Raw genomic sequence first — 14,376 nt, 5'->3', positions numbered from 1 at the left:
TAAAGTGCTGTCTCTTGCCCCAACAGGCATCAAAACATGGTTTCTAAAGATGTTTTTTGTTTTGTTTTTGGTACCTGCTGTTGATCCTTTTCTGATCCTCTGTCCTGCAGGGGAACCTCGTGGCCATCAAGCACGTGAACAAGAAGAGGATCGAGCTGACCAGACAGGTCCTGATGGAGCTCAAGCATGTAAGTCCTGATCATCACTGTTTATTCTGAACCTGCTGCTTGGATTGTTAGTCGCAGCATGGAGTTGATTTGCTTTATTGTTTTAATGGTCCTACTCACACTATGGACTCTGCTACAGACGGCCCTGTTTGACTTTACACGGTCAGAACCTCCCTCTACTCTAGATATTGGTGGCTCCGGCCCGGTGGCAGATGAAAGACCCTCCGATCATCCCATAAACACTTGCATTACCCCCACAGGGACTACGGAGAGGATTTATTAAATTAAATTAAATTTTCATCAAATTTTTGTCATTTTTTCGTCGATTTTTTATCAAATTTTTGTCATTTTTTTGTCCATTTTTTTAAATCAATTTTTTGTCATTTTTTTGTCAATTTTTTATCAAATTTTTGTCATTTTTTTGTCCATTTTTTTAAATCAATTTTTTGTCATTTTTTCGTCCATTTTTTTAAATCAAATTTTTGTCATTTTTTCGTCAATTTTTTATCAAATTTTTGTCATTTTTTTGTCAATTTTTTATCAAATTTTTGTCATTTTTTTGGTCACATTTAGTCACATTTTTGTCATTTTTTGGTTACATTTTTATCAAAGTTTTGCCACATTTTGTCATTTTTTTGTCCATTTTTTAATCAATTTTTTGTCAATTTTTTCGTCATTTTTTCGTCATTTTTTCGTCAATTTCTTATGACATTTTTGTGACATTTTTGCCACTTTTTCATCCATTTTTTGTCACTTTTTAATCAATTTTTCATCACTTTTTTGTCAATGTTTTCTCACTTTTTTGTCACATTTTTGTGACATTTCCATCATTGTTTTCGTCTCAGTTTTGTCGCTATTTTCACACCTTTTTTTCCAGAAGCTTTTGGACTGGGGTAAAGCCAAACTGGAGAAAATGTGCTCGCTTCAGGTGGGAGTTCAGGGGTTAATCACCTGTTATTAAAATGAACGCCTTGAGAGGTTTTTGTCTTCTTCTTCTCAGCTCTTGTTGCGAGTCTTCCACATTACAGTACAGCACTTCTCTTCTGCTGCTCGTAGAAAATATTACATTTTCGTTTGTTATGTCATGATGAACCCTGTGCTGGTCCTGAGAGGTTTAGGAGTTTATTGCTTATGAGTGAGCGGAGATAAAAGCACAGACCTTGGGCCAGAGAGACGGACGGACGGAACTGGTAAATGTCGTCAAAGTCACATATAGAATAACAACACAACAAGTAAATAGTGAGTTATGATGTAGTTTATTGGAGGAGGCTGATTTTCTTTATTGTAAATACACCGAGGGCCGAAGCTGCTGATTATTAGCCCAAAGTAAAGCACAACACTGGAAAAATCACCATCTTAAATCAGATAAATGACTTAAAATTTCTTGAATGAAAGTTCTTCTATGAATTTGAGTCGGTTTGAACTAATCCAAGATACAAATGCTATAGTGCCAATGGAACAAGAATAAAACCTACTTGAAATCAGACAGTATTTTTCACTTGAAATGACACAAAATGATCTGAATCAAGAGAATAACAACTACTAAAGGTTTTATCTCGTCTAAGACCAGAGCAAATCTACTCAAATCTTTGATTTAACCTCTTAACTCCCGCCTGAACCGAGAGGATCTTTTTCCTCACGTCATCAGATTTTTTGTGCATCATTTTTTTGTTGGGTATTCAACTCATTTTTGTAACTTTTTTCTCATTTTTTTTGTCACATTTTTGGTCATTTTTCTCGTAATTTTTTTAATCCAATTTTTGTCATTTTTTGTCATTTTTTTTTAATAATTCTTTTTTAACCTTTTTTTTCTTCTTTTTTTTAGTCTTTTTTTTATCACATTTTTGTCTTTTTTTTAAACTTTTTTTAAACTTTTTAAAAACTTTTTTTTTCTTTTTTTTTCTTTGTTTGTCACATTTTTTTAATTTTTTTCCGTCATTTTTTTATCACATTTTTGTCATTATTTTGTATGGAAGCCCGTTTCCGCCATGTTAAAAAAATAAAAGCCCAACAGGAAGTCGAAATTTCGAGATTTAAACTCGTAGTATGAGCTTAAATCTCGAAATTACGACTTCCTGTTGGGCTTTTATTTCTTTAACATGGCGGAAACGGGCTTCCATAATTTTGTCACATTTTTGTCTTTTTTTTTGTCAATTTTTATCAAATTTTTGTCATTTTTTGTCACATTTTTGTCATTTTTTTCCAGCAATTTCTGGTCAATTTCTTGTGACATTTTTGTGACATTTTTTCCACTTTTTCATCAGTGTTTTCTCACTTTTTTCTCACATTTCCATCTCAGTTTTGTCACTATTTTCACACCTTTTTCCCAGAAGCTTTTGGACTGGGGTAAAGCCAAACCGGAGAAAATGTGCTCGGTTCAGGTGGGAGTTAAGGGGTTAATCTCTTCATTCAAGTAGATTTATGTCATTTCTTCCTTAAAACGATTAATCTTTTTCCAGTGCACTTCCTTCAAATGCCAGTGTTGTACATAACATATGACCTCAATGGGTGTATTAACAGTATTTCTACCTTTTTTCCCTCCCATTTAACTCTAATAATGTTAAAAGTACTCTCTGATCAGCAGTTCAGGCTAAAACTGGGGGTTGGAAAGAAAACTACTATAAGAAAAGTATCTGCCGGCAGCTGGGAGCAGTTTTCCCGACTGCTTCCTGTTCCGTGGGTTTGGACATGGAAACTCCTGCGGTTCAACACAACCCGCGGCACGGAGTTGTGGAAAAAAGTTGTGGTCACAGATTTCCAGAGTATAATGAACCGAGTAGAGGAGAATGAAGGCCGTGTTGTTGCTAGTAGAGGGCGCATGGACCGCAGGGCTAGTTTTGTGAATGAATTTTCTACTTTTAACCTCTTAAGTCCCGCCTGAACGGATCCCATTTTCTCCAGTTTGGCGTTACGCTAATCGAAAAGCTTCTAGGGGAAAAAAAGCACAGAAAAAAGGAGGTGAACGCAACAAAAAAGTGAAAAAAATTCAACAAAAACTCAACAAAAAAGTGCCAAAAATTCAACAAAAAATCAACAAAAACTCAACAAAAATGTGACAAAAATAAAAATAAAAAGTGACAAAAAATCTACAAAAACTCACCAAAAATGTGACAAAAACTCACCAAAAAAGTGAAAAAAATTCAACAAAAACTCAACAAAAATGTGACCAAAATTCTACCAAAAAGTGACAAAAATAAAAAATAAAAAGTGCCATAAATTCAACAAAAATTCTAAAAAAACTCAAGAAAAATGTGACAAAATTCAACCAAAAAGTTAAAAAAAATTCAACAGAAACTCAACAAAAATGTGACAAAAACTCAACAAAAACTCAACCAAAAAGTGACAAAAATAAAAAGTGCCAAAAATTCTACAAAAAATCAACAAAAACTCAACCAAAAAGTGACAAAAATAAAAATAAAAAGTGCTAAAAAATCTACAAAAACTCACCAAAAATGTGACAAACACTCACCAAAAAGTGACAAAAATTCAACAAAAATGTGACAAAAACTCGACCAAAAAGTGACAAAAATAAAAATAAAGTGAAAAAAATTCAACAAAAATTCAACAAAAATTGAACAAAAAAATCTACAAAAACTCAACAAAAATGTGACAAAAACTCGACCAAAAAGTGACAAAAAAAAAAGTAAAAAGTGACAAAAATTCAACAAAAATGTGACCAAAACACGTTACGTAGTACTGCTTTAAATCTAACACATTATGCTTAAACTATGTCTAAACCAGAAAAACACTGAAATACATGACCAGCATTTAACCTCTTAACTCCCGCCTGAACCGAGAGGATCTTTTTCCTCACGTCATCAGATTTTATTTCCATAATTTTTTTGTTGGGTATTCAACTCATTTTTGTAACTTTTTTGTCATTTTTTCGTCAATTTTTTATCACATTTTTGTCAATTTTTTGTCAATTTTTTGTAATTTTTTTGTTAAATTTTTGTCACATTTTTGTAATTTTTTCGTCCATTTTTATCAAATTTTGGTCATTTTCTTGTCACATTTTGTCACATTTTTGACATTTTTTGGTCAATTTTTTATCACATTTTAGTTATTTTTTGCCATTTTTTGTCACTTTTTTGTCAAATTTTTATCACATTTTTGTCACATTTTTGCTAAAAAAAAATTGTCATTTTTTCGTCCATTTTTTTTTCAATTTCTTGTGACATTTTTGCCACTTTGTCATCAATTTTTCGTCACATTTTTGTGACCAAAAATTCAACCAAAAAGTGAACAAAAATAAAAAAATTTAAAGTGACAAAAATTCAACAAAAATTCAACAAAAATGTGATAAAATTCAACCAAAAATGTGACAAAAATAAACAAAAACTCCACAAAAAAGTGAAAAAAATTCAACAAAAACTCAACAAAAAAGTGCCAAAAATTCAACAAAAAATCAACAAAAACTCAACAAAAATGTGACAAAAATAAAAATAAAAAGTGACAAAAAATCTACAAAAACTCACCAAAAATGTGACAAAAACTCACCAAAAAAGTGAAAAAAATTCAACAAAAACTCAACAAAAATGTGACCAAAATTCTACCAAAAAGTGACAAAAATAAAAAATAAAAAGTGCCATAAATTCAACAAAAATTCTAAAAAAAACTCAAGAAAAATGTGACAAAATTCAACCAAAAAGTTAAAAAAAATTCAACAGAAACTCAACAAAAATGTGACAAAAACTCAACAAAAACTCAACCAAAAAGTGACAAAAATAAAAAGTGCCAAAAATTCTACAAAAAATCAACAAAAACTCAACCAAAAAGTGACAAAAATAAAAATAAAAAGTGCTAAAAAATCTACAAAAACTCACCAAAAATGTGACAAACACTCACCAAAAAGTGACAAAAATTCAACAAAAATGTGACAAAAACTCGACCAAAAAGTGACAAAAATAAAAATAAAGTGAAAAAAATTCAACAAAAATTCAACAAAAATTGAACAAAAAAATCTACAAAAACTCAACAAAAATGTGACAAAAACTCGACCAAAAAGTGACAAAAAAAAAAGTAAAAAGTGACAAAAATTCAACAAAAATGTGACCAAAACACGTTACGTAGTACTGCTTTAAATCTAACACATTATGCTTAAACTATGTCTAAACCAGAAAAACACTGAAATACATGACCAGCATTTAACCTCTTAACTCCCGCCTGAACCGAGAGGATCTTTTTCCTCACGTCATCAGATTTTATTTCCATAATTTTTTTGTTGGGTATTCAACTCATTTTTGTAACTTTTTTGTCATTTTTTCGTCAATTTTTTATCACATTTTTGTCAATTTTTTGTCAATTTTTTGTAATTTTTTTGTTAAATTTTTGTCACATTTTTGTAATTTTTTCGTCCATTTTTATCAAATTTTGGTCATTTTCTTGTCACATTTTGTCACATTTTTGACATTTTTTGGTCAATTTTTTATCACATTTTAGTTATTTTTTGCCATTTTTTGTCACTTTTTTGTCAAATTTTTATCACATTTTTGTCACATTTTTGCTAAAAAAAATTGTCATTTTTTCGTCCATTTTTTTTTCAATTTCTTGTGACATTTTTGCCACTTTGTCATCAATTTTTCGTCACATTTTTGTGACCAAAAATTCAACCAAAAAGTGAACAAAAATAAAAAAATTTAAAGTGACAAAAATTCAACAAAAATTCAACAAAAATGTGATAAAATTCAACCAAAAATGTGACAAAAATAAACAAAAACTCCACAAAAATGTGACAAAAACTCAACAAAAAAGTGAAAAAAATGTAAAAAAAAAAAAAAAACTCAACCAAAAAGTGAGACAAATAAAAAATAAAAAGTGACAAAAATTTAGCCAAAATGTGACAAAAACTCAACATTTTTTTTTTACAAAAACTCAATACAAATTTGACCAAAAAGAATAAAAAAAAAAAAACATGCAAAAGGTGACACAACACAGCAACAACGTGAGGAAAAAGATCAGTTTTGTGGGTCTTAGCTTTCAAATGAGGTGTTACACAGACCTACATAATGACCAAAGAGGACAGAATGGTTCAGGCGGGAGGTAAGAGGTTAAATAAACACATTTTGAGCTTTGGACAATGTGTTTTCTGTGATGAGCTCATTATGACACACTGACCTGCATCAGGCTGAGGTTTCCATCGTTATGTTACCGTGTCGACCGATCGTCCTGCCTGTTCGATGCCCAAACCAACACTGGCCCCTTTGTGACTGGGTCGTTTACTCTCCACGCTGCCAAAATGCGACCAGAGCAATGGCCTTATTAGCGTCTGGCAAGTGCGGGCCAATAATCCACTCGGCCCGGGACAAAGGCGGGTCACGCTTACAAACACAAACCAAGAAAGAGAAAGATAGTGATGAAGTGTTTGTGATTATTACTTGGAAAAAAAGAGCACATTATGGCCTTTTTAACCCCTTAACTCCCACCTGAACCGAGCACGTTTTCTCCAGTTTGGCTTTATCCCGGTACAAAAGCTTCTGGAAAAAAGGTGGGAAAGTAGTGACAGAACTGAGATGAAAACAATGATGAAAATGTGACAAAAAAGTGAGAAAATATTGACAAAAAAGTGACAAAGTGGCAAAAATGTCAGAAAAATGTCACCAAAAAATGACGAAAATGTGATAAAAAATGACAAAAAAAATACAAAAATGTGACAAAAATGTGACAAAAAATGACAAAAAATTGATTTAAAAAAAATGACGAAAAAAAAAATGTGACAAAAATTGACAAAAAAATTACAAAAAAATTACAATTTTTTTTACAAAAAAACATGTGATAAAAATGGACGAAAAAATTACAAAAAAAATACAAAAATGTGACAAAAAATGACAAAAATTTGATAAAAAGTTGACAAAAAAAGGACAAAAATGTGATAAAAAATGACAAAAATTGATTTAAAAAAATTACGAAAAATAAAAAAATATGACAAAAAATTACAAAAAAAATACAAATGAAATTACAAAAAAATGTGACAAACATGTGATAAAAATGTGACAAAAAATGACAAAAATTTGATAAAAAGTTGACCAAAAAAGGACAAAAAATTGATAAAAAATGACAAAAAATTTATTTAAAAAAATGACGAAAAAAAAAAAAAGTGACAAAACTTGACAAAAAAAATACAAAAATTTGCCAAAAAATGACAAAAAAAACGACAAAAAAAATTACAAAAACATGTGATAAAAATTGACGAAAAAATGACAAAAAATTGATAAAAAGTTGACCAAAAAATGACAAAAATGTGATAAAAATGGTACAAAAAAATTACTAAAAAAATTGGCAAAAATGTGATAAAAAAATGATGAAAAAATGACATAAAATTGACAAAAAACAACAAAAAAACAACAAAAAAATGATGAAAAAAAAAAAATCTGATGACGTGAGGAAAAAGATCCTCTCGGTCCAGGCGGGAGTTAAGAGGTTAATATTTATATGGCACACACTGACATTACCCCTCCCGTCTGCTGGGGGGCGCCGTATGAAACTCTAAAGCATGACTAGTTTGATGATTCGATTAACAACAGCGCCCAAACCTACTTCACAGCTCAACCCCAGTCACGTCACAAATCGAGCTAACCCGGGCTCGCTTCATAACGCGTCGTCTGCACCAAACCCGCTCGTGGTTTGGTCTGAGCGAGCGCGAGAACAGACGTCAGGGTGGTTTTCCCTAAAACAACGTTGTACGGCAGCGTCCCGGCGAACACGGCCCGAGTCGCTCCACAGAAGTGCTGGACGCCCGGCTGACGTGTGGAAACTTGGAGGGCGCTGTGAGAATCTGCAGCTCTCGCACATATTTTCCACCGTTCTCCCGTAAAGAAACACCGCCTCGTCTCTCCAAGTCTGGCTACAGGAATGCACGCCGTCTGTTGTTTTAGGATTATGCTAAAAGCGGATTTTTTATTTCACTTTTAACCTTGTTAGAGTCGCCTGGCTAATGTTATGTGGCCAAACGTTCTGGTATTAGAAGGTTTTGTCTGAGGGAATTTTAAATAAACTCACTCCTGCCAGATTTATTGAGTTTTTGGACCTTTCAGGTAAACTACTTTCTTATTAAAAAGCTGAAAGTATCAAAATAAACCTGTTGTTTGAACCGACTGTTAAAGTTTAAAGTTAAATTGAATGAATTAGATTTTTTCCCTGTGTTTTAACCTCTTACCACCCGCCTAAACTGAATGCCTTCTGTCCTCTTTGGCTATAGGCCTGTGTAACACCTCATTTGAAAGCTAAGACCCGCAAAACTGATCTCGGAGTTTTTTTGTCACATTTTTGTTGAGTCTTTGCCATTTTTTTGTTGAGTTTTTGTCACTTTTTTGTTGAGTTTTTCTCACATTCTTTTTTAAATTTTTGGTCAAATTTTTGTTGAATTTTTGTTGAATTTTTGTTCAGTTTTTTCAGTTTTTCTCACATTTTTAACATTTTTTTGTCACTTTTTGGTTGAGTTTTTCTCACTTTTTTTTTTTTTTTTTTTAATTTTTGGTCAATTTTTGGTTGAATTTTTGTCAAATTTTTGTTCAGTTTTTTTTTCAGTTTTCCTCACATTTAAAAAAAAATTTAGTCACTTGTTGGTTGACTTTTTGTCACATCTTTGTTGAATTTTTGTCACTTTTTGGTTGAGTTTTTCTCACTTTTTTTGAAAAAATGTTGGTCAATTTTTTGTCGAATTTTTGTCAAATTTTTGTTAAGTTTTTTCGGTTTTTCTCACAAAATTAAAAACAAAATTTAGTCACTTGTTGGTTGAGTTTTTGTCACATTTTTGTCGCATTTTTGTCGAATTTTTGTCACTTTTTGGTTGAGTTTTTCTCTTTTTTTTTACATTTTTGGTCAATTTTTGGTTGACTTTTTGTCACATTTTTGTCACATTTTTGTTGAATTTTTGTTGAATTTTTGTTCAGATTTTTTCAGTTTTTCTCACATTTTTTTTTTTAATTTTTAGTCACTTGTTGGTTGAGTTTTTGTCACATTTTTGTTGAATTTTTGTTGAATTTTTGTTCAGTTTTTTCAGTTTTTCTCACATTTTTTACATTTTTTAGTCACTTGTTGGTTGAGTTTTTGCCACAATTTGTCGCATTTTTGTTGAATTTTTGTCAGATTTTTGTTCAGTTTTTATCATTTTTTTTGTTGCGTTTACATCCTCGTTTTCTTCTCATTTCTTTGTGGCTGTTTTGGTATTTTTTCCCAAGAAGCTTTTTGATTGGGGTGAAGCCAAACTGGAGAAAATGTGATCCGTTCAGGTGGAAGTTAAGAGGTTAAAAGTGTTAAGTAGTTTGAATCCTGTCGACTGGACTTAAATGTGATTTTAGCTGTAAAATAATAAGAAATTTCCTTTGAATAGACTCGATCAGTTGTTGAATTGACATCATTCTGCATAATTATAGCTTCAAAATCTTTTTTTTTCTTTCTGTGAGACAGACGAAAACATTTTGGAGACCCCTGGACGCGAGAATGCTCTATGACAATCAAATACTCCTGGATGATATTTATTTTTTTAGATTCACCAAACTCCTCAGATCTTAGAGCCTCGGCAGGACCTGGATGGGAGACTGTCCCAGATGTTGCAGTGTTTTAGTTGCTTGTGAAAAAGCGCTATACAAAGAATCTTCGCTTCACCTTGCTGAGAGCGAGGCTTCACCAGCTCGTCTCCATGGAGATGTTGCAGCTCCGACAGGAAGCCAAACACGCCGATACATACGCACTACAACAAGTGAATATCAAGCATTGGCTTAAATGACTTGAATTGAGGAAATGTATCTCGTTTTGAGCGGTTTTCGCTCATTTAGACACTTTTCCTGATCGGACCAAGTTTACTTTGCTCGTTTGTCATTTTTTTGTCATTTTTTGGTCCAATTTTTATCACATTTTTGTCATTTTTTCATAATTTTTTTTAAATCAAATTTTGTTATTTTTTTGTCACATTTTTGTCATTTTTTCATAATATTTTTGGCAATTTCTAGTGACATTTTTGCCACTTTTTCATCAATTTTTCGTCAATTTTTATAAAATTTTTGTCACATTTTTTTGTCATTTTTATGTCACATTTTTGTCATTTTTTTGTCAAACTTGTCAAAACAGGCCAATAAATGGGCGGTTTTCACTCATTGGACCAGGTTTACTTTGCTTGTCATTTTTTTGTCATTTTTTGGTAAAATTTTTATCACCCCTTTTTTCTACTTTTTTGGTCACATTTTTGTCATTTTTTCATCATTTTTTTTCATCAAATTTTGTCATTTTTTTGGTCACATTTTTGTCATTTTTATGTAATTTTTTTGTCAATTTCTTGGGACATTTTGTGACATTTTTGCCACTTTTTCATCAATTTTTCGTTTTTTTTTTAGTAATTTTTTCGTCAATTTTTATCACATTTTTTTGTCATTTTTTTTGTCAAATTTTTATCACATTTTTGTATTTTTTTGTCATTTTTTTGTCAAATTTGTCAAAACAGGCCAATGCATAGAGGGGCGTTTCCTCACACTGCAAAAAGTAAATATCAAGCATTGGCTTAAATGACTTGAATTGAGGAAATGTTTCTTGTTTTGAGCGGTTTTCACTCATTTAGACACTTTTCCTGATCGGACCAAGTTTACTTTGCTTGTTTGTCATTTTTTGGTCATTTTTTGGTCAAATTATTATCACATTTTTGTACTTTTTTGGTCACATTTTTGTCATCTTTTCATCATTTTTTTAAAACAAATTTTGTCATTTTTTCGTAATTTTTTCGTAATTTTTTTGTCAATTTCTTGTGACATTTTTGCCACTTTTTCATCAATTTTCCTTTTTTTTCGGTAATTTTTTTGTCACATTTTTATCACATTTTTGTCATTTTTTCATTAATTTTTTTTTATCCAAATTTTGTCATTTTTTGGTCACATTTTGTCACATTTTTCATCAATTTTCCGTCACTTTTTTGTTTTGTTTTATGTCATTTTTTGTCACATTTTGTCATTTTTTCGTCAATTTTATCACATTTTGTTTTTTGTCATTTTTTTGTCAAATTTTTATCACATTTTTGTCATTTTTTCATCCATTTTTTTAAATCAAAATTTTGTCATTTTTTTGTCACATTTTTGTAATTTTTTCATCCATTTTTTATCAAATTTTGTCCATTTTTTGTGACGTTTTTGTGACATTTTTGCCACTTTTTCATCCATTTTTCGTCTCTTTTTTGTCATTTTTTCGTCAATTTTTATCACATTTTTTGTCATTTTTTCATTAATTTTTTTTTATCCAAATTTTGTCATTTTTTGGTCACATTTTGTCACATTTTTCATCAATTTTCCGTCACTTTTTTGTTTTGTTTTTTGTCATTTTTTGTCACATTTTTGTCATTTTTTCATCAATTTTTGATCAAATTTTGTCCATTTTTTGTGACATTTTAGTGACATTTTTGCCACTTTTTCATCAATTTTTCATCAATTTTTCGTCTCTTTTTTGTAATTTTTTTGTCAATTTTTATCACATTTTTTGTCATTTTTTGGTCAATTTTTTATCTCATTTTTGTCACATTTTATGAGGACTGAAATAAGGACGAAACGTATCGAAACGAGTCAGAAACATCTCAGAACAAGAGAAATAATCTCGTACAAATGCCCAACAACTTCTTAACTAGTCAAAACAACTAAAAAATGTATTATTATGCTCAAATTGAGATGTTTATGCTAATCTAGTTAAATACTTTTTGCAGTGCACGTGCTAAACGAATAGCTTCCACCAACCCACAGTCAGCACCTGCCTCACTAAATGACCCTGTACATGCACTGTGTGACCCGCAATGTTCCGCAGTGTGGCTTTAAAGACACCAGCGTCCAGCACCATGCGCCTCTTTTAATAAACCCTTTGCTTGTTTGTCATTTTTTCGTAATTTTTTTGTCAATTTCTTGTGACAGTTTTGCCACTTTTTCATCAATTTTTCGTCACTTTTTTGTCATTTTTTGTTACATTTTTGTGATTTTTTCGTCAATTTTTATTACATTTTTGTCAAATTTTTATAAATTTTTTTTATTTTTTTGTCACATTTTTGTCATTTTTTTGGTTAAATTTGTCAAAACAGGCCAATAAATGGAGGGGCGTTTCCTCACACTGCAAAAAGTAAATATCAAGCATTGCCTTAAATGACATGTATTGAGGAAATATATCTTGTTTTGAGCTCATTTAGACACTTTTCCTGATCGGACCAAGTTTACTTTGCTTGTTTGTCATTTTTTGTCATTTTTTGGTCAAATGTTTATCACATTTTTGTCATTTTTTTATAATTTTTTTTTATCAAATTTTGTCATTATTTTTGTCACATTTTTGTCATTTTTACGTAATTTTTTTGTCAATTTCTTGTGACATTTTTGCCACTTTTTCATCAATTTTTCGTCTTTTTTTTGTAATTTTTTCGTCAATTTTTATCACATTTTTGTCACATTTTTGTCATTTTTTCATATATTTTTTTTATCATATTTTGTCATTTTTATGTCACATTTTGTCACATTTTTGTCATTTTTTCGTAATTTTTTGGTCAATTTCTTGTGACATTTTTGTGACATTTTTGCCAATTTTTCATCACTTTTTTGTCATTTTTGTGTCACATTTTAATCACATTTTTGTAATTTTTTTGTCGCATTTTTGTCATTGTTTTGAGCGGTTTTCACTCATTTAGACACTTTTCCTGATCGGACCAAGTTTACTTTGCTTGTTTGAGGACATTTCAGACCAGTTCTAGGGTAAATCTCGCTTGAAATAAGAAAGTAAAATTGCCAATGAGATAAGACCAACTTTCTTACCCCATTGGCAAAGAAAATGACCTGAAATAAGGACGAAATGTATCGAAACGAGTCAGAAACATCTCAGAACAAGTGAAATAATCCAGGACAAATGCCCAACAACTTCTTAACCTCTTAACTCCTGCCTGAACCGAGAGCATTTTCTCCAGTTCAGCTTTACCCAAACCCTGTAGGCCAGTGTAACACCTCATTTGAAAGACCTACAAAGCTAAATTGATATTTTTCCTCACGTCATCAGATTTTTTTTCATCACTTTTTCATCAAATTCTTCGCATTTTTTTGTCAAATTCTTATCACTTTTTCGTCCTTTTTTTTGTCAAATTTTTGTCATTTTTTGTAATTTTTTTGTACATTTTTCGTCCATTTTTTCTCAATTTTTCGTCCATTATTTCTGACTTTTTCGTCAAATTATTCGCATTTTTTGTCATTTTTTTCTCAGTTTTTCGTCCATTTTTTCCTCAACTTTTCCTCAATTTTTCGTCTATTTTTTCTCAATTTTTCGTCTATTTTTTCTCAATTTTTTCGACTATTTTTTCCTCAATTTTTTGTCCATTTTTTCTGACTTTTTCGTCAAATTATTCAAATTTTTTCGTCCATTTTTTTCCTTAATTTTTCGTCCATTTTTTCTCCATTTTCTGTCCATTTTTGTCATTTTTTTGTACATTTTTTGTCACTTTTTCGTCCATTTTTTCTCACTTTTTTCACATTTTCATCCTTCTTTTCGTCTCAGTTTTGTCGCTATTTTCACACCTTTTTTCCAGAAGTTTTTGGACTGGGGTAAAGCTGGAGAAAATGTGCTCGATTCAGCTGGGAGTTAAGGGGTTAACCAGTCAAAACAACTAAAATTTGGATCATTATGCTCAAATTGAGATGTTTATACTGATCTAGTTAAATAAAGTCCTTTGTGCAGTATTCTCACATGTGGGGCAATAATACTGTGATACTCATAAGTTCAAAGGAGCACCTGCCTCGCTAAATGACCCTGTATATGTACTGCATGACCCGCAATGTTCCGCAGTGTGGCTTTAAAGACACCAGCGTCCAACACCGTGCGCCTCTTTTAATAAACCCTCCCCCCCCCCGCTGTGGTGGAAGTGATTTTCCGTGTCGCTCGGCCTTTCCCCCGGCCCCCGCCGCCTCGCTTCGCTCTCCCGCTCAACACCTGCGCAGTCCCTCCACGCTGGGGAACACTGGCTCTTTCAGACCCCCCCCCCTCCTCTGTACATGTCCACCCCGTGGCCCCACCAGGAATGTCTCCCACACCTACAGACTACTGTAAATATAGACCTTTCTGACGGGGTCCTGCCAGAGGAACGGTCGCTCCGAAAAAACGGTGTAAAATAAGCAGAGGAGAGGCTGGGTTATTTATGAAGAGGAGCTAGAAATGATCTGACAGCAAGAACAACCTGAGGAAATATTGGGGTAGATTTAAATGAGTTTCTGGTGGA

General features: G+C 31.6%; 1 protein-coding gene across 1 annotated transcript in view; it reads left to right on the top strand.

Moving 5' to 3' along the window:
- npr2 (natriuretic peptide receptor 2) overlaps positions 1-14,376 on the top strand; it is a 149,470-nt gene that overhangs the window by 88,575 nt on the left and 46,519 nt on the right. The window contains exon 10 of the mRNA XM_079581235.1: positions 111-188. Within this exon, the coding sequence (XP_079437361.1) occupies positions 111-188 (78 nt within the window). The remainder of the gene's footprint in view (positions 1-110; positions 189-14,376) is intronic.

Source organism: Gobius niger, assembly GCF_951799975.1.
Source record: "Gobius niger genome assembly, chromosome: 22".
In the NCBI taxonomy this organism is placed as follows: Eukaryota; Metazoa; Chordata; class Actinopteri; order Gobiiformes; family Gobiidae; genus Gobius; species Gobius niger.
Note: the sequence above shows the minus strand (reverse complement) of the source record. Positions and strands in the feature narration are given on the sequence as shown.